This window comes from Thunnus thynnus, chromosome 22 (genome assembly GCF_963924715.1).
Source record: "Thunnus thynnus chromosome 22, fThuThy2.1, whole genome shotgun sequence".
NCBI classification, from domain to species: Eukaryota; Metazoa; Chordata; class Actinopteri; order Scombriformes; family Scombridae; genus Thunnus; species Thunnus thynnus.
The window spans coordinates 1,753,207-1,775,648 of NC_089538.1; the positions used below are offsets into that span (position 1 = coordinate 1,753,207).

General features: G+C 40.9%; 1 protein-coding gene across 2 annotated transcripts in view; it reads right to left on the bottom strand.

Moving 5' to 3' along the window:
• The window catches only part of eml3 (EMAP like 3), a 54,725-nt gene that overhangs the window by 21,999 nt on the left and 10,284 nt on the right, over nt 1–22,442 (bottom strand). The window contains exons 2-6 of one of the 2 annotated variants that reach the window (XM_067578983.1): nt 8,097–8,273; nt 6,914–7,028; nt 6,218–6,727; nt 3,490–3,600; nt 3,205–3,233 (exon numbers count right to left, since the gene is read on the bottom strand). In XM_067578983.1, coding sequence (XP_067435084.1) covers nt 3,205–3,233; nt 3,490–3,600; nt 6,218–6,727; nt 6,914–7,028; nt 8,097–8,273 — 942 coding nt within the window. The remainder of the gene's footprint in view (nt 1–3,204; nt 3,234–3,489; nt 3,601–6,217; nt 6,728–6,913; nt 7,029–8,096; nt 8,274–22,442) is intronic. The other variant, XM_067578984.1, reaches the window with a different exon arrangement.

Consider the following 22,442-nt stretch of genomic DNA (forward strand, 5'->3'; position numbering starts at 1 on the left):
CACTGTTGCCATGACAATGAAGGTTGCATAACTTTAAGGAAGTACTAACTATGTTTCGAGTGATAATTTTAACCCAAACCATGATCTTTCCCCAACTCTAACCAACTGGTTCTTGTAAATCTAATCAGACCTTAACAAGTGTTGTCACACCATAAAACATGATTATTTTTTAAGAGTGATTTATAACAGTTTTGGAAAGCGGCATGTTACACTTCTATGAGTTGTTCTGAAAACGCTACTATGGGTTGTTCTGGAGTGCAGGTACAATCAACCTATGTGGTCGCTTAATTACTACAACAGTAGACCCAATTAAATTGCTGAAAAAAAAAATCTTAGAGGTCTGGAACCAAAATAAAATAAAATGCTTTTTGAGGGTTAAAACTTTGGTTTCAGCTTCTCATTTAAATGCTAAAATAAAACCCTGTGACTTGTATCATGTTTCCCACTGATCACATTTAGAGACTATTAAGCCACAGTGATTGAGTTTTCTAACAGCTGAATTCTTCTTTTGCTTGACTTTCACAAAATGTGAGTGAGTGTGTCCTTAAAAAGTTTGTACTGTAGGAATGAGGCCTAAAAACAGGGCTAACCGTAACCAGACTTAAGACTAACACTCATAAAAGCTACGCTAACCACAAGCGTGGTTAGTTGGGAAATGCACTCATTTTTGCACAAATGACTACATGTGTGAACCAGTGAGAGGCTGCCTGGTCACAAGTACAGAAGTATAGTTCAAGTCAGGCCTTGCCAACACTAAAGTTAGGACACACTGAAATGTGGGAAAGGTCCTAATTGTAACAAAATGATATGTGGTAATAATCTATAGCTTTTTGAAAGCTCAGAAGCTGATTGGAGGACATGCAGCATTCCTCAAGGATTATCCTGCTGTTACATTATAGACAACATTCACTGGAAAAAAAAAGCATTCCTAGCTTTGGTGTTTTTGCACTGTGCTTCAGATAAAAAGGTCACCTGTCATTCAAAGGGCCCTGCTTTTGTGCAAGCATAAACTCACTGCTATGATATGTGGCTATAAATGCTGTCAGGCAGGGTGTACACTGAGGAAAAGATACCAACAACAGTTTATGCATTAATAGTAAAAAGTATATCAGTTCATGTCTAACAGAACCAATGCCAGCATAGCAGTATTATTATCATTACATCAGCGCAAACAATATTGAAGATATTACATGGAATAGAGATAACACTGGTTATTCAGCTCTTTGTTTCCATGACTCTGACAGTATCTAGGTCTCTGATCGTCTGTGTGAAGGTATGCCTTTGTCTCATGCATATCTAGGAAATCTCTGTTGTTTCTGTACTTACAGTTTCATCTACAACTGAGGATGGACGGCAGCCTTCTCCTTCTGATCACCAATAATGGAAGACGAGAGCGTAAACACTGCTTTACCAATGTCAAACCTTCACTTTCATGTGGATAATCATTGTTGTTAGGAGAACTTAGGAGAACCAACTTACCATTACCAACTACATAATCAGCTACTCTGACACATTTTCTCTTTCTCCGTTTGATTTACAAGCATCATTGAAAGTTAAAAAATAATTAAAGCCGCAAGCAGCGATGATCGGGCCCTCGCTCTTTCGTGCATGTCAGGGTGCAGTTAGAGATAAAGAACCTGGAGAAGGATATAAGTACAGTGGAAACTTTTTGTTCTTTATTTCTCATGCAGAATATCATCTAATTGACATTTGTATTATTATTGGCCTACATGAATATAAAGCAATGCAACGGGCAGCTTCACTATTTACTGAATTTTACTGACTGTTTCAAAATACAGTACAGCTGTTTCAAACTCAGTGTTCGCAAATTTTTGTAGCAGTGGGGGTTGTGAGTTTTGCCAATGACAAGTTCCTTCTTTTCCCCAGCAGCAGAACTGGTGAAGAGAGTGGTGATCCTTTCCTTGGATTTCTTTCCCTCCCTTTTACTATCATCAGCTTCTACTGTCATAAGCTTCAAGAGACTACGTTTGTCATTGAGAGAAAATGACTTTCTTTTTCCCCCGTCATGATTTCAGTGTGCATGCAGCACCTGCCTCAGGTAGGCAATAATGGGAGTAAAGTACAAAAAATAGAATTACCGTAGTTTTAAAATGTTTTTCCATATGTTGTCATGTATGAATAGATCCAAAATGAAGACTGTAATCAGACTACTTGATTACTATAGGCGAATTATTTAATTATTGGAGATCAACTGAAATAGATATTTTTATAAAGGTCCCTTATAGTTCTTCCATTCCTATGTTTCTGTGTGACATTCTTTGACACACAGCTAAATTAAGCTTGACAGTTAGCCTGCCACGGATCAGGCTAGTTCAGCGGTATAAGTTGCCTTGGTTACTGAGCTGGGAATCATATAACCCACACTAATGGAAGGGAACTCTCACTTAAATTAGCAAAGCTTATCTAAATAAGCCAGGCTTTTCCCAGCTTGATGAAATACCCCTTAGATGAAGGCAAAAACACTGCAGATTTCACCCTAGTTCTGCATGCTCCTCCAATAGAACACATGCACCACAAACCAGGCAGCAAAATGTTTGGACAAAGGTTCAATGCAACAAGCATCTCAAGGGGTCCTTCAACATAATCCACAACATAACTTATCCATCCTTCTCCCACTCAGTCCAGTTCAACAAACAGGGAAAAAGTCTGAGGGCATCTGATGGACTGATGGAGGAACACGGAGCCAGACAAGGCTAGAACCATGACAACAGCACCCAAACAGTTTGCATCACTAGATGTGGTCAAGAACGGTTCTTCATCAAATACAGGTGTGCCTGTGATTTGCTCAGGAGGAGCGCGGCCGCAAATAGTTCTGAAAAAGTTTGGACTTTTGTTTTTCTTCTTTTCTCAGCTCATACTGAAAATGGATAAATTTTCTTTTCATATGACCTTGATTATGTTGGTCTCCAAGATTCTGTGTTAATATGTCTGGTCTACAGTATATGGCCAATTAAATTCATTGGACATTTGGATTAAGTGGTGACCTCAGTCATCACATTTGAGGTCTTATGGCAAAGTCAGACCAAAATTCGCTTCGCGCTGTTTATCTTTACAACCTTACCTACGCTATTTCCTGTCCTCCTCACTCTTGGCTACATCACGCAAATACATTTTGCCAGGTGGTTTTCTGTCTGATTGTAGCTTTAATCTAAGACAAGATAGAAAAACTTAAAGATACATCACCTGCACTGGCGATAAGCTCCTTAGCCCGGCTGTGGAGAAAGGAAACAACCATGTGAGACACATACATAAAACCATTTGATACACAATAGTAGCTTCAGTCCATCTTCCCTGACTTCAGTATGTTTCTGTGAGATTTTCATGGGAATGGAATTTTATTATTATTCATACGGGCCATCAGTGTTCCAGTGTCTCTTTGAAGAGATATGCAAGGCTGCAGCAGCCATTGGAAAAAGTGAGCTATGTGACTGTGTGGTGACAGCTGTGAGTGATGGCAGCATGGCTCACTTCTCCAGGCTGGGGGAGCGTGTGAGGAGGTTGGCCGAGGATGCTGCCTTCTTGTCCAGACGTTTCCTCTGCCTCTCCGGGTTCCCCAGTTTCTCACTGTTTCTACGAACCCTGGAACGCCAGAGGACAGGATTCAGCTTCAGTCTCCAGGAATAAACACACAAAGACACTAAATACCACAGATGTATGCCATTGCCTGATGATTTATGCAATCAAAATACCCATTAACTACCAGTGTGAGTGCATGTACAAGCTGAAACATGCATGTTTGTCTTGCTATAATTAGAGGCATAATTGATTGTTTTCATTCCCAACATTTCCAAAGGATAATTCTGGTTTATTACAAAATGGGTCTTACTTTTTAATTTTGGCCGTCATTCCTATTGGTAACTACACCATTCTACTCACCAAAGTAAGCAACCCTTCACTTCGCCCCTCCCCCATTAGTTACTGTTGCTACACCTGTCAAGCTTTCCATTTTAGCACTGCACATATGCAGTTCACAATAATATCAATGGCATGTGCCATGCAAATTGGTGGTACTTTTTGAAACAAAGGGTCCTTGATTTCAGACAGAGGAAGACAGAAGCAGCTTAACTATCGCTAGCAGATTTTATCAGCTAGCAAGCTAATTAACATTAACTTTGCAAGTTTGCTGTAAAATAGTGAGACTAAAGATAACAGGTCCAAAAATGTTTCTATTTCTTTTAGTATCTCAAAGCAGGACAGAGCAGCTAACACTACACTAAACTCTGATATGGTAGCATCCAGCACCAGTCTTATACTGGCTCCCACGCAGTGGATGTTCCAGTCCCAAATGTGGCTTTTTCTAATGAAACCACAAAACAACAGAGTTAGATAATGATATGCTAACTCTTGGCCTTGGAATTAATGCAAGGTTAACACTTTAGGTTGTAAGCTAGTTAGCTAGACATGGTAACATTACATTACATGCACACTGCTTCAACATGTGAAGAAATCAAAAGCTTGACAGATCTGTCCTACCAAGATCTAGCTTTGATTGGACAGTCGCTGTTTGGGTAAGGGGTTTAGCAAACGCTCAATTACTGAGATCTGGGAACACAACAGTGTTACTGCAATCAAGTTGAGCGGGGAAAGAATTTAGAAGGAGGTTAAACACAACTACAGTCAGTACAGAGCGTCAATGTTAAAGCAGTTAGTGGGTCTGTAAACTGTGATGAATGTTGGACAGTTTGGGTTATGATTTTACCATCCACTTTCATTTACTCTCTTACAAATAAGTATGACTAACCTGAGGATTTGCTGTATTTTTAGCAGAGTTGTCTTTTCAGATCTTAACAATGAGTTTGGTGAGTACATTTGGTGAGTTGTTACTGATAGAAATGTTGGACAAAACCACGAACACACATTTGTAAGATCATAATGAATCTTTTACGGTCTCTAAGGACTTCATGTGACACACCCCATGTTTCCTGGTGACAAACCAGTATCACCAGAGGAAGTGTTATGGGACTAAAATAAGCTCTGGCGTCTATCCACGTCACTCGTCTTGGATTTAGGAAGTGAAACTCAGCTGCTAACCATCCCTCCTCCTAAATCTCTGTACATTAATAAAATAAATAAAGTGTGACATGTAGAGGAATAGTAGTTGGATGAACACTGAGGCATGACTTTCCCAGTACCTCAGGTTTCCATGGAGGGGCATGACAGAGCTGAGCTGAGGGACTAGAGCATACGTTATCCATCACCAGCAAACCCTTCTTACAAGCCACAACAAGGAAGTAAGACAACAAAGTACGCATGCATGCACAAGCACATACACACGTAAACAAAGGCAGCAGTGCTCTGGCAGTGTACTTTGTAATCACTGTTAAAAAGACAATCACTGGAAGAGTTCAGAGTGGAGAACAAATCATTGCATGCAAAAGATCCTTGATTTATTTGAAGAATAAAACGTTAAAGGACTGATTAAAAGGTTAGAGTTGAACTACATTGAAAAAACTCAAGATTAATGGCGGTGTTTCTGTTTGTGTTCCTGCAAAACCCAGTTGATTGGCAGATCCTTTGTTGCACTGTGTCAACTCTGCACATCTGCATAGTCTTACAAAACTATCAAATTTGTAGCTACAGTAAAGCTGTAGCAGAGAGGACCACTCTGGTGTTTCTTTTCATGATGTATACTGCTTGGACAAATATGGTATTTCAAAACATTTTCTGTCCTTGAAAGGTTGCAATTGTGCAGTCATGCAAACTCTCAACCTTTCTTATTCATTCTTGAGTGTATACATACTGTAACCCTAACCCAACACTACCCCTTTTTCTACATGGTGCTTGTTCAATTGCCCTCACATCACATTTTCCACTGGGCTCAAATCTGTGTGCCGTGAAGCTAATCTTGGATATGTCACTCAGTGTGGACGACTGCTGCCATTATGTTCCGCCACGGCTTTATGTTTCCCTTGCCCCATGCTCAAACACATGGAAAAGAAAGCACATGGAGGCCGGAGCGAACATGACGACAGAACATGTCATTCCCCTTGGGTTTACTGCTCTAACAAAGTGTAATCACACCCTGGCAACCTGAGACTGATTGCTTCATACGGGGGGTTTGCAGCACAACTGGGGTTTGCATTTACACAAGTGAGAATCAGAGAAAGAGTTGATTCATCCTTTAAAGCCATGCAGTCATTCGCAAGACAGAAGATGTTTATGAAGTGATGAGGGGGAGGATGGCGAGATCACGCACAGAGGTTGCTTCTCTCCTTCCTGGATAGGGGTCAGGGGTCCGGAGCGGGGGTTGAGGTTCTGCTCTGAGGTTCTGACTAAAGCCGAGGCAGAACTCGGCTCCTCTGGAGAGCAGCTTCCATCCTGGAAGTCCTCCCTCTGAAGACCTCTGATCGTGGTGGGCTGAATGGGCTCCTCCACTGATGATGTCCAACTCAGCTCCTTTTCCTGCTCACCTCTACCTTCTTCATCTTCCTCCTGCTCCTCATCCTCCTCTTCCATACCAGGGACACGGTGGAGCTTGGCCCTGGTTCCCTCAACCATAGGTTGCCCTGGTGGCAGGGCGTCCTCCAGGTGCAGGCTCTGTGCCCGCCTGGGGAGAGGAACCCTGTCCTGCCCAGTGTCCAGCCCTGGGATGGTGGGCTCTGTCTGGGTTGACCTGTCCAGTGTTGCTGGTCTGGGTCTAGGCTCCGCGGACACTGGGCTTCCTATGTGGCCATTTGCATTGATCACAATGCTGTCTGACAATTGGCTAGAGACAGTTCAAAGGTTTGAGGTCAACACAGAAGTCATACAGGCAAATTATACAGACATCACATGAACACAACCAGGTTCTTGAATAGACTAGCATGACAAGCAATACAGCTATACATCAAGAGACATAAAACAATTGGGGCCCATCATGCTCCACCGAGCCCCTGGTGTGCAGGTCCAGTACCTGGTAGCAGGGTGGCGGACTCCATCGCTAGCTGAGCTGGAGGACAGTTTTCTGCTGCTGGTGCAACCATCCGAGCAGCAGACTTGGTTCAGCACCCGTGCAGCACCCGGGTTCACTGGTTAGGATGACAGTTTATTATTAGTTATTTTTGAGTGACATTGTACTGGCACCCAGTCTATATGTCTAGTAGTGCCAATACAATACCTACATATAACAATTTATACCAAAACAGATTTTATTTGATATGAAAACATATTTTTATCCGAAACTCTTTGTTCATTTCACCAAATGAAAAAATGAAATCAAATGTACATGTCTAAAAACAAGCAGCCATATATAACTTTGCATAAGTAAAACTAAACATTTTGACATTACAAATCAATTACAAATCTGATCAGACATTCAAAATAAGTTTTCAGTTCTTAAAAAGTTTTTAAAACTGGGTGCTACAGACACATTTTATTTGGTATTAATACAAAATTGAAGTTCAATACACAGCCAAACAAGTGACAGAAAACCGGTGTGCTATGCACCCACGTACTTGAAGGTAGCTTCATGATTTTCAAGCCAGGATGTTAAATGGTTATGCTGATATTAACAAGGTTTAGCATATTTTCTAAATAGATTGTGGAAACATTTGTAGCATTAGCTGGGTTCCATTTGGGGTGTAACCATTAAACATTTTTCGGGTTCAATACAATAATGATAATAATAAAAATAACAATAATACAGAAACAAGAAATCCTGCACACTGTCACACATGTTCTATATATAGTTAAGATGCTTAAGTCAGGAGACTTCTATCAGTTAACCTGATGAGGCCGCAGTAGCAGTAGGGTTGGGAAATATTACAATATGCTCCCTGAAACAATAGAAATATCAACTTGATAGAACTGTTTAAACTGTGGTAGCTATTCCTTTTATATCTCTGATTGTATTAGGTCATTGCACATAATGTTGCATATTAAAGAGCTGATTTACAGGATCTTTGAATCAGTGTCATACGGCAGGATTATCTGGAATGTTTTCCATTAACTAAAAACACTTAAATCAAGTCTCTAAAATGATATACATGTTCTATTGTGGCTACACTTACCAAGTACATACAGGGTAAAGAAAAGACACAAAATTGTCCAGGCTGATGGAAAGAGCCTCAGTGGCAGCACTGCAAAGTATCACTCACCTGCAATGAGCTGCTGTTTCAGTAGCGGGAGGAGCTGATCATGGAGGCGGATCCGGCGCAGGGCGTCAGCCAGGGAGGATTTCAGCAGCGTGATCTCATCCTCCTGCGCCTGCAGGCGCACCTCCATCATGGATGCTCGGTCTGGAAACTCAGCACTGCTGTCTGCTGACACATCATCTGATAAGAGACCAGGAGAGCCAGTGAGGAGGTGAGGTAGTGACATAGTAAATTGATTTAAAGTTGAACTAGGTTTAAATTCTATTTACTTTTTAAGTAAGGAAATATAAACAATGGTGATACTACAGCATAGTTTTCCATTTTAAAAACAGGATAAAGGTATTTCTAAAATGTGTTTCTTGAAACAGCATAGAAGCCTGGAGCCTCTGAGGAGAGTCTGCATTGCTGGGAGATGTGCTGTCATACTGATTAGCTTACAAACACTGATGCAAGGCCTTTCCCCCCTTCTTCAAGAGGTCCACATTGCATTAGAAATTGAATCTGTCAGTCCTTTTACAACGTTAAATATTTGGAAGGACCATTCATGTTAAGTTAGACTAGCTTGTAGAGCTGCAACGATTAGTTGATTATCGATTAATTGCCAACTATTACATGAATCACCAACTATTTTGATAATAGATTAATCATTTGGAGTAATTCTTAAAGAAAGAATGTCCAAATTCTCTCCAGCTTCTTAAATGTGAATATTTTCTGGTTTCTTTAGTCTTTTATGACAGTAAACTGACTATCTTTGGGTTGTGGACTGTTTGTCAGATCTTTGTGAAATGGTGATCGCCATTTTTCACCATTTTCTGACATTCTTATGGACCAAACAACTAATGGATTAATCAAGAAAATAATCAACAGATTAATCGATAATAAAAATAGTCGTTAGTTGCAGCATTACTAGCTTGTTAACACTGATTTCCACTAGACAGTACTTCTCATTCATGTTGTTTCAACACCTGCTGAATCATCAGCAGCAGTCAGTGCTGTCTTCACCCTGTATAATTCAAAGGTTGGCGTCTAGCTAGCGTTAGCTGACTAAACTCAAAGCAACAGGTAGTCCTGTAACCTCAGTACTGGAATTACTTCACAGAGTTACTAACGTGAGTCACAGAGTAATGTTAGGAGTGCTGAAATCACAGACGGGGTTAAACAACGGGCAACGTGGGCTCCACAGCCGGTTCAGACCTGTACAATAATCTGCTCAAAACTGCCTATTGGTTCTTTGGAATTTAAGTTATATAACAAACTTTTCTTAGTACTTGCGCACAAAGATAACCAACCAAATTAGAGTTCTATCATTGTCAGTTGGTACCACAGAAGAAGACTAATGCAGGGGATGGTCTCCCTGAAACAAATGACTTTCCTTACAATGAACAGAAAACTGACAGTTGCATTCAGGTTATTCCCATCAATAATACAGTCAAAGAGATTTCAAAACTGTTATTTTTTCAACATTGAGTTTGTTGTGTCATTATGACCATAAGTTAGAATATGAGAATATTGCTAAGTAAGTACATTTCTTTGTTGTTGTCATTAGATGAGAGCTGACAGAGATGATTAGCTGACACTAAATGACACCAGCAACGTTTTTTGATACAAACTAACCTTTGCAAACTGAAAGCCTTTTTCCATCAGTCTCTGTCTTTTCAGGAAGCCAAAAAATTGTGTCAATCCAACTGATGGAAACAGAATTACATGCATTTTTCCCCAATATTTTACAGGATTGTGTAAAATCTGCTTGACATCTGGATGGAAACAGAAATGGAAACAGGGCCTAATTGCATGCTAACAATTCTGTATTACATAACTACAAGTAAAACAAATTTCTGGTTCATTAAATCATTCTGGTGTAATTCCTGTATCTCTATATGTGTGTATGTGTGTGTGTGTGTGTTTTCTGGCCTGCTGTCCGGTTTGAGAAGGGATTACAGATGTTTAGAGCATTGTACTCAAACAGAGTAGTGTCCAAAGCTTCTCAAAGACCCCATTGTGTGTGTAGTAGAGCCACAGTTCTGGTGTGTGTGTATGTGTGTGTATATGGAGGACATAGCTGGTTCTGGTCCAAAAACTGTGTGTATGTGTGTGTGGAATGCCTCCTTCTGTTCTCGTGTCACAGGATGGAACAAAGCTGTGCATGGCAGACATCAGGATTATATTTTCCCGCTCTTAAACACTTGAGCTCAGCTCCACTCAGCTGTGTTCTCATGATTGTTCAGCCACTGAATTCTCGCTCAGCCATTTTAAGTGTTATTTTTGCACTGCAATCCAACAAAGCCCGACTGTTAATTGAGCGTGTAGTTCTGAGGAGACAGTTTGCCCACTCAGTAATAAGTAGGTAAGAGACAGACACCACTTCTTCCTGCAAAAATCCTTTAAAGCCACACAGACTCAATTTTAGCTAAAGGCTAACAATCTAGATTGGCAACCTGGAATTACAAAGAACCAGTAATTGTAGTCTAAACCTCCATTTCCACGTGGATCTAAATTCTCTGCCAATTGACATACATTTTCCTTCTCAGGACCGAATTAGTTAAAATCTTTAATTGTGGGCAGAGTGAAAACACTGTCAGGTAAAGCACAGGTTATGATGTTCTAATATTAAAGCAAGACAACAATGAATTCTCAAATAGTTGCTGAGGCCTTTATTTACATCGACTGCGGAGAGAACAAGGCCTTTATTTGAAACAAGTTTATATTAGATCCTTTATTTCTCATTTCCCCAGTTGTATAAGTAGGTCATATCTGATCAGATTTAAGTAAGAAGCCTCCTTTTTCCTGATCTGCTGCTGTTTTAATTTGCTGCTGATGTAAACTACACTTCCTCCATGTTTACTCCATGTTTGTAAAATCAGTCATATCATACTGACTAATCTGCTGCTCACTATTTCTTCTCTAACACTCATGCTGTTGTCATTCACTATTTTGAGTCACTTGAACTTTGCAGTATTTTTGACCACTGTTAAGCTACTGTCAATGAAACTCAACATGTCCGGCACAAATATTTCACAAACTCAAAAGGGCATAATCCCTCCATTCCCTTTTAATTTGAAACATCTGCATGAAGCATTTATTTCATTGACAATGGCTTAGCGTTGCTCGAAAAGACAACAAAGTGGAAGCTAAGTAGTGAATAAAAATGGTATCTCTTTTAAAAAGAGAAACTGAGAGCAGCTGAGTGGTGAGTATGACATGACTCGGTTGTCTTACTTAGCGCTTTGCTATGCTAAAATTATCAAGTAAGCTATTAGAGAACAGATAAGTCCTGTAATGACTTTTTCAACAAAACCTTTATTAGCAAGCAGCCTTATTTTTTCATGCTGGCCATGGAGACCCGGCCATTATTTAAATACCTTCTTCATTTTTTGTAACTTAAATTTTCGTACCTTAAAGGCAACATATTCTGCACATTTCCAGGTGTATATTTATCCATCCAACAGAAAACCACAAATATGTCCCCTTTCACTTTTCAATACAATGGGCAGGCCCAGAACACACTGGATGATTTTATATATCCCATCTGATCTATGAACATCTTTGGTTTGCCCTGGAGGACCTGGAGGAAGTTGCTAGGGAGACGTGTGTCTGGGCTACTCTGTTTAGCCTGCCACCACAACCCAAAGAGCCAATGGGGGAAAAAATCTAAACAAAGTTTATTCTGATAGCAGAGAAGTATGGTATGTGTCACTTAACTTCCCTGAAAGGATTTATGAGGTGGTCTGACCAGAAATGAACTGATAAAGAAACAGTAGGATATAGTAGCTTCAACTAACTGGACCTCAATCACAATGAAAACCACATAAGGCCTGCTAGATGCTAAACTGAATATATAAATACATAAATAAGTATATTATTAAATGCTTCAATAAATGAATAAATAAATAATTATATAACCTAATGCTTAACTAAATGAATAAATAATTATGTAATTTAATGCTTAATTGTCATCATAAATAAATAAAGAGTCCGCCCCCTGACTTTTGATGGATGAAGTTGACAGATTTATTTATTTCACTGCAGCGAGTTACACTATGGATAAATGAGAGTATACATAAATAAATAAATAAATAAAATTATAAATAGATAAATAAATGTGGAGAAATGAGTGATAAATTAATATACAAATGAATTAAAAAATATATACATATACACACACACACACACACACATATATATAAATAAATACACAAATAGATTTAACATGTATACATTTAATGTCTCATTAATTTGTGATTTATCTATTTATTCATGGTAACAATTAAGCATTAAATTATATAATTATTTATTTATTCCTTTATTTAAGCATTTTATTATACAATTATTTATGTATTTATATATTTCGTTTCGGCCCTTAAAACGCTTTATGCAAATGACACACACCACTATATCACAAAATCCTAAAGTTACATTGTCATCTGGTAAAGATTCCACAGGACCTTTCATCAAGAGATACTAACTCTCTCCGATTACGACTGATGACTTGACTTTCCTGCTGCTTTCCCATGTGCTGTACACTAATATCCAAGTTCAAATCTCTGTGCTTTCTTAATACTCCAAACATGACTCATCGCCGCAAAACAACTTCCTTGAGCCCTTCCCCAAGCAGCTACGACAAAACCCGGTCTGGACTTGGCAGGCATCCAATCGGTACAACAATACAGTACATACAACTCTCATTTTGTGAGATGTTTTTGAAAACATGTACATGACTTTCCAAATTATTTTCACTTTGCCTCAACTTGCCTCATCCATGGCAGTTAGAGATGTGTAACAGTTCCCAGAATGTCAAATATAACACATGACGAATGATTATGTTATCTACCTAATTTATGAGCATGCAAGTAAAAAGCCAACAAGAGTAATTTATTAATGTAATCTGTGCAAAAGATGGGCAGACAATGACCCCAAATGTCTGAAATTCAAGCCAAATTAGCAAGTATTAGTCTTCCATTAAGGCAGTCATCAATATTTTGTATATTTTATTGAATTCATAAAATTTAAACCTGTAGCAGCTCATCTCACTTAGAATATATTTGACATCATTTTTATTGTAAATTTCTTTCTTTCTTATATTGTTTAGGATTACTTAATTTTGTGTATGATCTTGGCTGTTATGCACCACAACACCAAGGCAAAGTCCTTGTATGTGCAAACCTACTTGGCAAAAAACCTGGTTGATAATTCTGATTTTGACCACTCCATGTGTGTGTGAAGGTGTGTGTCCACCTCTCGTTTCTGTTCAGCAGTCATCTTGGATCTGCTCTTCACCAGTTTCAGAGACTTCTATAGCATTTTGAAGTAGTAAGAAATGTAATAAATATTGTTAATTCTTAAGTTAGAGAGTAGGAGTAAAAGTAAAGAACTTTCACTGAAGTCCAAAATGTCACTTTTAGCAGTTTGACACATGCGGGCCCTGATCTTTTCTAACAAGTCAGTATGTTAACATTCACACAGGAAACCAAATTACTCTGAGAATTCAGGTTACATTGAAAATCAAACAACTTCCCTCTCTGTGCTCCTCCTTGCCAAATCCCAAATGTTACAGGCAGAGCATGAAGGGGGAGAGTTGGGCGACACAAACGATGTCTTACTTCAGGCCTTGGGTTTGATGTCCAGAGAACTTAGCCACTTGATGTCCACCCTCGTCGTGACACAACGTTAGATGTGGCTTGCACAGGCGCTCATATTGAGGCACTGAGCATGTCTGTAAATTGGGAGAAGGGCTTGTTGCATCCATAGACTGTAAAAAATCTGGGGGGAATGGAGGTTACACCCTTAGGTAGTGCAGACGATTTGGGATCGGTACGGTGAAGCCCATGTAGATCTATTCGCCTCAGAGTGCACAACTCATCGTCCACTGTGGTTCTCCTTGGTGGAGACCAGTGCTCCACTTGGGATAGACGTTCTCACCAACACCTGGCTGAGAGGTTTTCTTTATGCATTCCCTTCAATCTCCATGATAATGCTTATGTTTCACAGGGTGAGATTGCTGGATCACAGGGTCCTCCTCAACAGGGTCCAACTGGCCATCTAGTACATGTTTCTCCACACTCCTCAAACTGTGAAGAATGGGAAGGTTTGGCATCCCTATCCGTCTTCAGTCACTCTTGACTGACCTTGAGCCCTCAATTTGTGAGAGCTCCTTCCACAAGAATAGTGTATGGAAAGGCTGTGTTTACTTCATGGTTCAAGTCTCCTGCCCTTTACAGGATATACTGCAGTACTTGCAGTATCTTTTTGATGCTGGCCGGGCTTCTTCAGCCTTCAAGGTGTACATGGCAGCTATATCTTTCAACCATGATCACCTTGATGGCAGGCCATTTGTTGCACATTACTGGGTGGCACAGTTTCTGCGTGGGGCCAGCAGACTGTGCCCCCCCAGGGTGAATTGTGCTGCAGCATGGGACCTGACACTGGTCCTGCAGACCTTGAGCAAGTCACCCTTTGAGCCTATGGCAGGGGTGACCTTGAGAAATACATGACAATGACAACTGCTTTTCTTTTGGCAGTTACAACAGCCAAGCGTGTGAGTGAACTCCATGCACTTTCTATCAGTCCTACATGCCTTCGATGGAATGCAGACGGCTCTGGGGTAACTCTGTGGCCAAATATCTCTTTCCTACAAAAGGTTTTATCCCCCAGTCATATTAATCAGGCCACAGAACTGAAGGTGTACCATCCCCCACTGTTTGGGTCCCAGCTGGAGGAGAGGGCTAATTTGCTGTGTCTAGTCCAGGCATTGTGGCTGTACATTGAGGCAACGCAGAGCTTTAGGCACTCAGAGCAGCTGTTTGTCTGCAACAGCGGAAAGAACAAGAAACATGCACTGTCTAAACAAAGGCTCTCCCACTGGATTGTTCAGACAATCAAACAGGCTTATGAAGTAGCAGGTAAACCTGCCCCCTACATCCTGGGTGCCAATGAGGGGGGTGTCACTAGTGAAGATCTGTGCGACGGTGTCCTGGACAGCACCTTGCACATTCTCAAGGTTCTATCGCTTTAGTGTTGGCTCTGGGTCCATGCTGGCATCAGCTATTCTGCCACTGGCTTCTACAGCTGACCAGTAGGTGGGTACTGTTCCTCGTGACACTACTGGTATGAGTCATCCACTTTGTTTACTGCCACTGGCAGTCAGGAAGGAATGAAACAGAATGGAAATTACAAAGGTAACTATTGTTCTGTGAATTCCTGGATGACAGTCAGTCACATCAGTCACTTGGAACCTTTCGGGGTGAGAAGATTCTGAGATGCCGAATGTAGGCTACTATGTGATATTTATAGCTGGGACATACAGGTAACCTACACATCACACACGTGACTTTGTTTACATAAAATCTCAACCTGCGCGGAGCACAAGGAGACACTGGCAGTCATCCAGGAATTCACAGAACCATACTTACTAGTTACTTTTGTAACTTCCATTGTATGACGTATCTACAGAGTTCCCTACTGAAAGTTTACACTTCCCCCTTGCTCTGTCAGAGAAAAAGCCTGCGTAGAAATCTCTGGCCAGCAGCCAATGCAGGAAAAAGTGTTTGACGAAGTAACACAAGCAACTCTTTGGGAATTTCCAGTGAGACCACATACACACACACACACACACACACACACACACACACACACAGCAAATCTTAAGTGACCTTCTGTTAAACGCCGACATTTTGCTCACAGGCCTGACTCTCCACAAAACTACTGACCAGACTGCCATAAATGTTACTTTGGATATTCATGTTCCCAAGAGGAAGAATTCAAAAATTTCTCAAATTCTCAAGTACAATAGCTGAGGTTGTGTAACAGCTGAGCACAAATAAATACAGGCCAATTGCTAAAAAAAAAATCCTCACATGATAAAATCTGCATTAGTGCAGATTTAATTCCATCAGTATGACAATAGAGGCATGTCATACACACCTCCACTTCCTCTCTGTAATGCAAACACTGTTGTCATTCACCAAATAATTTCAATCACTTCTCCTTTGTTGCTCTCTCAACACTTCCTGCATATATTTCACACTAAAAGTCTACCAAAAGAAGGAAGGATTATGCACTGTGAGCCACTTGAAGACTTTTAATGTGAAACATACGTGCAGGAAATGCTGAATTTAAGTTACATTAATTTACTACTGAATGAAAAAACAGCTAATTAGAACAGGCTGGAAGTGACCCTTTTAGAAATAAAGGTCTGTCTTTAACATAAATTAGACTGAAAGGATTATGGAGGAGACAAAAACACACTTGATTCAGGATTTCAGCTCTAAATACTGGACCTTCCTGCCTGTGCAGACTTTTAACAGAAAGTGGCTGGAGCTTTAATAGCATCCTAAACCCCTCCTCACTAAACACAACCTGATGATAAACAATTAAAACATTCCAGTCCTCCTTTTTGTGAGGCCGTAGCTGACACGTGGACAGAAAAGGCTGAGACAAGCAGAAACACATGCTAAAAGCTCATTCCCACTCCGGGCCTCCTGCCTTCTTCTTGTGAGGGAAGAAACAGCCTTCATCAGTCAGCGAGCACCATCAAAGACCCCGCCATCATTAGCAAATAAACAAGTTTCCCTCTGAAACCAGATCAATCCCTTTCACCTCAAACACTCACAGTGATGGATGAACGTGTTACTGTTACAGCTTTATTGTCAGCAATCTTCCTCTGGGAACTATGTTCTCACTTTGTGTTTGGCTCTGGTGAGGTTACAGCCTTTCAGCGTTTTGAATATCGGCCTGCGTGTTGTTTTTGCTGTTTTACATTTCTGTATGGACGTTTTTTTGGCCCTGGTAGAGATGTGAGTCCTTTAATATTGGATATTTGCTGTTATCAAGTCCAATCTGACACAGTACCAGAATAACACAGCTGGACAGTGCACACATATTTTTTTATTCACCTGTCTTACTATGAGTAATGGAGCCCTTCATGAATGCACATTTTTCTGAGTTGGAACAATTATGGTTATTTCACTTAAGAGATTTCTGCATTTGTTTTCGGTTTTCCCCCTGTGCTCCTCTCACTGGTTTTAAGTGGACGAGGCTCAGGATTTAGCAAACCTAGTAATTAGATGACAGCTGCTGTATTTTTTGTGATAGATTAGCTGGGTTTTTCAGTGTTAAACTCTTCTTAAATAGCTAAAGATGTTTTTATTATTTAGTCATCGCCTGACAAATAACATTTGCAAATATACAAGAGGAAGAATCACTGCTGTTTTCATTTAATCATTTATTTTACCAAAACAGAACTTTCAAAGTACTAATAGAAAAATCACTAAATCCTGGTATGGCTCCAACACTTCATATATATATTAAAAACCAATATTGCTAGAATAAATGCTAGAATTGCAAATGTTGCATGTAGCTGGGGCTGCAACTAATGATTATTTTCTTTATTAATGAATCGTTTTGTCTATAAAATGTCTGACAGAGTAGCTTCACTGTACGTTTTCTTAGTCATACAGTACGCGTGCTTGGCTCAATGAGTGATCATTTGTGTTTATGGATAGCATAAAATGGATCAGCTTTTTTACAGTTGAGAATTTTAAAATGAAGGGCCCCTGGAGAATGCTCCACCCTCTCTGTGCTGTGAGTCTAGCTCCGCCCGTGCGTCTAACCCTCTTCTCCTCAGCTGGGAAGTTCTCCTAAACTGAAACTCCATTATGCACCCATGCATGTCATATCACTACTGTAGCCTGGACAGGAACCAAGCTCCGAGGCTTAACTCTCATCAGCTGCTTCCAGTGTTATGGACTGTTGAAATTTTGCAATAAACACAACATCATGCTGAAAACCATTTACCTTCTATCTACCACTCTCACTCAGCCTGATAAAAAGTAGGAAACACCAGGGTTGGAAATTTAACGGGGGCCCCTAAAAAATGTAAAATTGGGATGACGGGGGCCTTTAAATGCCCTCATAAAATAAACAGTTAAACAAAGACTTAATACAAATGCAAAGCGCAGTGCTGCTGCTAAATGATGAACAACGCTGCTTAAATTTCACATTGTACATATTCACGTCAAACCACACACACTTTCTCTGCTTGGAGCAGCTGACTGGAGCTAGTGGTGAGTAAATGGGAGTTTCGCCTCTCTGTCTGTGGTCGGTGCCTGTTTGTACAAGGGCAGGGCTGAGCTCCACACACACATGCAGGGCAGAGAGGCCACAGTGGACAGGGTGAAATGGACTAACAGATGGAGGTTTTACTTTACTAGAGTCAACTACAACTGCTCGCTCCGGTAGTAAGGAAGACGGTAAGAGCAGTATATCAAACAACTATTGGACGAGCAGAACATAAATAAATACAATGTCTTCAATGTCCAGCAGTCAACTCCCGCTCCCCTCTCATTCACAGCTGATATGTACAGACATATGGAACTCTTTATGCTAATAGGGAACTGTTAAGCCCAAAATGTAACAACTGAGTCTAAGTAGCTAGTAGCTAGTAGCTAGTCTAAGTATACTACTGAACAACAGGGACAATGTTGAAATGTTGAACTGTGAGGTTGTTACATAATGTTGTGTTTATTGTTATACTTAAATAATAATAATAAAAATATTCACAGAGCTATAAACTGTAATTGGGATTATAACTCAGCATTTTTACCCATTAAATGTTCTTGCATTAGAAGTTTGGCTGCTCCCTTCACTTTTTTAAATAAGAGTCTTTGAATATTGGTCTGTCGTACAACATAGAACTAAGGTATTTCCCTTCATTTGAAAAAATTGCCCTGGAAATGATCCAATTTCCCCAAGAAACATATTTTATGAGGGCACAAAAAGCCCTTGTAAAAAAAAAAAAAAAAAGAAAAAAAAAGTTAATTTCCTACCCTGGGAAACAACTGTGCGCTGGTGACTGGCCAAGAAGACAAATCACATCTGCTTGGGGTGTACACATCCACTATAACACAAAATAATGCAGGAACTACAAGAGGACACTGAACGGCTTGTGCATTATGATGCTCAAACGAACCGTTTGATTTATGCTTGTTGGCAGCTGGTACCTGACAGGCCAACTCAGGGTAAAAAGTCACACAAGTACATCAACTTCCAGGATAACAGCTGCTTTAGTTGTAAATTTAAATGGGGATGTCATGCCTCTACAAACTCAAAACTGACTATAGATATTCTTTATTTTCTAATAACTGGAGAGTACAACCACACACTTATGACAGAGGTGTTCTTAAAGTCAAACTGAAAATTTAGTCATTCCTTCACCAGGCTGCAGGTAAGTTTGGCTGGAAAACTGCTCTGCTACCGCCATGTTTTGGTCGCCATCTTTCCCCTGAGCTGCATGGTTAGTCAGGAATGCCTGTACATCCTCTCACCTCCATCATCACTGGTAAACATGGAAGCGGCGGGACAGTAATGGTGGTGGCTTTCAGTGGGTTCGAGTGGGTGTAACTGCTCAACCTCGGGGATGGGAGGGTGGATGCTACACTTCCGTAAAAACGCTGACCCACAATCACGGGCCAGGACAGTACACTTAATGTCATATGAGCAGCTCCTCTCACTTGTGCATTCAGGTCATATGCAACAAGGAATGGCAGCAAATAGCCTATTATCTGCTAATGCAGAGTGTGGGAGATCTGCCTGTTATGTGGAGGCTGAGGAAGAGCAGGCGTCACGTGCCGCCTTCCCCTTATTCGCCTCACCTGGGGAGAAAAGGGAGACATCACCTACAAAACATTGCAAAACTCAGGCACATCAAAAAGATGCAGAAAAATTAGTCCATACGTGTGTTATTTCTAGGCTGGATTATTGTACTTCCTTATTATCAGGCTGCCCTAACAAGTCTCTAAAGACTCTCCAGCTGGTCCAGAATGCAGCTGCATGTGTACTGACAAAAACTAAGAAAAGAGATCATCTTTCTCCCATTTTAGTTTCTCTGCACTGGCTCCCTATGAAATCTAGAATAGAATTTAAAATCCTTCTCCTCACCTACAAAGCCCTGAATAGTCAGGCACCATCATATCTTAAAAGAGCTCATAGTATCCTATTACCCAACTAGAACACTGCGCTCCAAGAATGAGTCTCTAAAAGTAGAATGGGAGGCAGGCTATTAGGCTGCTCTCATGTGGAACTATCTTCCAGTTTCAGTCTGGGAGGCAAAGACCAGTCCTTCCAGAGAACTTTCCTTTTTGATAAAGCTCATAGTTAGGGCTGGCTCAGGCTTGCCTTGGACCAGTCCCTAGTTATGCTGCTAGACTGCCGGGGGACTTCCCATGATGCACTGAGCTCCTCTCTCCTCCTCTCCATCTGTACACATTCATGTACCATTAATGCGTGTTACTAACTTGGCCTCTTCCCTGGAGTTTTTGTGCTTTCTCGTCTCACAGGTTTCCATGGATCATGGTCGCAGACCGCTCGGTTATGGATCACAGGCTTTCATGGACTGTGGCTGCTGACACCATGCTGCCATGGTCCTGCTGGACGCCCACGCCTGCTACTATTATTATTAGTCACATTTCTATTATTATTATTGTTGTTATTATTATTATTTTTGTTGTTGTGGTCCTCTGGCCCGGTTCTGCTTGAGGTTTCTTCCTGTTTAAGGGTTAGGTAAAGGTTCTTTGCCACTGTCGTCAAGTGCTTGCTCATGGGGGAATGTTGGGTCTCTAAATTAAAGAGTACAGTCTAGACCTGCTCTATGTGGAAAGTGCCCTGAGATAACTTCTTTTATCATTTAGCGCTATATAAATAAAAACTGACTTGACTTGACATCCCCCCCAAACCAAGTGGGGTGTCTCTCATGGCTATCAGCACAAACATCTGTGTGTCAGAGTGTGTAGTGCTAGGAATCTGCTCTGTTAGGGTGATGCAATGAGTGGTGCAATGCCCTTTATTGTAAGAAAAAGGTTGCTGTCAGCCAGAGACAGGGATGGCTGGTGCTGGCAGCGCTGAGAGCCCAGCTGCTCAGACACCTTCCAGGCTGTCTCCAACAGGTCGATCATGACCTGGATGTCCGGGCCAAACAGGGATTTGGTGAAGAGCAACGCTTTCATGAGTAGGCGCCACTCATGATCCTTCAAGGTGGACAGACTCAGTCAAAGGTACTTGTGTCCCACCTGAGTGGCACACATGGCACAGCCACCATCGATGGCAAATGGCTGTGATACGCGGAGGAGGGCGGCCGCTGTCGTCTGCACCATGGCCAGGAAGGCCATATTGCAACATCGGCGAAGTACAAGACGTGCAGTACTTGCTAGTATCCATATCTTCATACTGCAACACCAGAGGGTGAACGTCTACTCACAGGCGATCAATTTCTCGAGGCGGCTGAGTGAAAAAAGGGTGACAAGCAGCTGGACGCTGCGGTCTTAAAGTGGGAGGGTGCTGCGCGGTTGCTACCTTTTGATTGGCAGTGAGTGCAAAGTTCTTTCTCAGGCAGAGCCTCGAGGGGTAAACCAATAGCAAAGCCCATTAGAGGGCTTACAGATGGTCAGGTATTATCCCACATGTAACAACTAATACTGTCCCTCTCCCCTCAATTTTAAACATTTCAGAGAAAATGCTACAAATTCAGTTAATTCTAACTAAAAAGATAAGATATATGCACATAAAGCTCTGTAATGAGGTACATTGCAGGTTGGTCGGTGGAGAAAATGGTATCTCTGACAATGATGTGATGTCATCCCCCCCCCCATGTCAGTTAAAAAACACCTGAAACTATGTTACATCACTGGAACATTGTTTCCATCAGGCTGCATCACAGCAGCTGGAAATATCTGGACACAACAACACACTGTCTACATCTGGTCAGCTCTCTACAGGAAGGTACACTGAACAGGAAGTTGGAGTTTTCCTGCAAAAGCACTGTTTATTGCTGAATTTGTCCTCAGGGAGAAAACCTATTAACTGTCCCCAACCAGCCTGGTTCTATCTGCAACTTCTGCTCACATATATAAAGACCACACAGCCAGTAAAAGTGTACCTTTAAGAAAGCTAGTGAGGTCCAAAGCATTTTGATGATATGGTCAACACATACTGTATCTTAGTTACACCAAATTCGACACTGTATCATAGTTCTGCCTTGCCCAGTCTATCTTGGTCTTTTCACAGAGTTCATGTTGTACTTATGGTAAGGCCATGACAGGCAGTTTGGGGTCACCACACCCACTCCTGCTGTAAAAGAACTTCTTCACAGGATCTGTTTTTGGCAGTGGGATCCCTGTACTTAGTAGGCTGCTTTTATAGATGAATGTAGTGTTTTATTGTCTGGCTTTACTGGTAATGGCAATGTTAATGTGAGGGTTAAATATGGATTTTTGAATGTCTGACACTTCAATGTCCACATTAAAATAGAAATTACAAGTGTCTCTTCACTATCTAGAATGTCTCATTGTTTTGTAGTGTGTT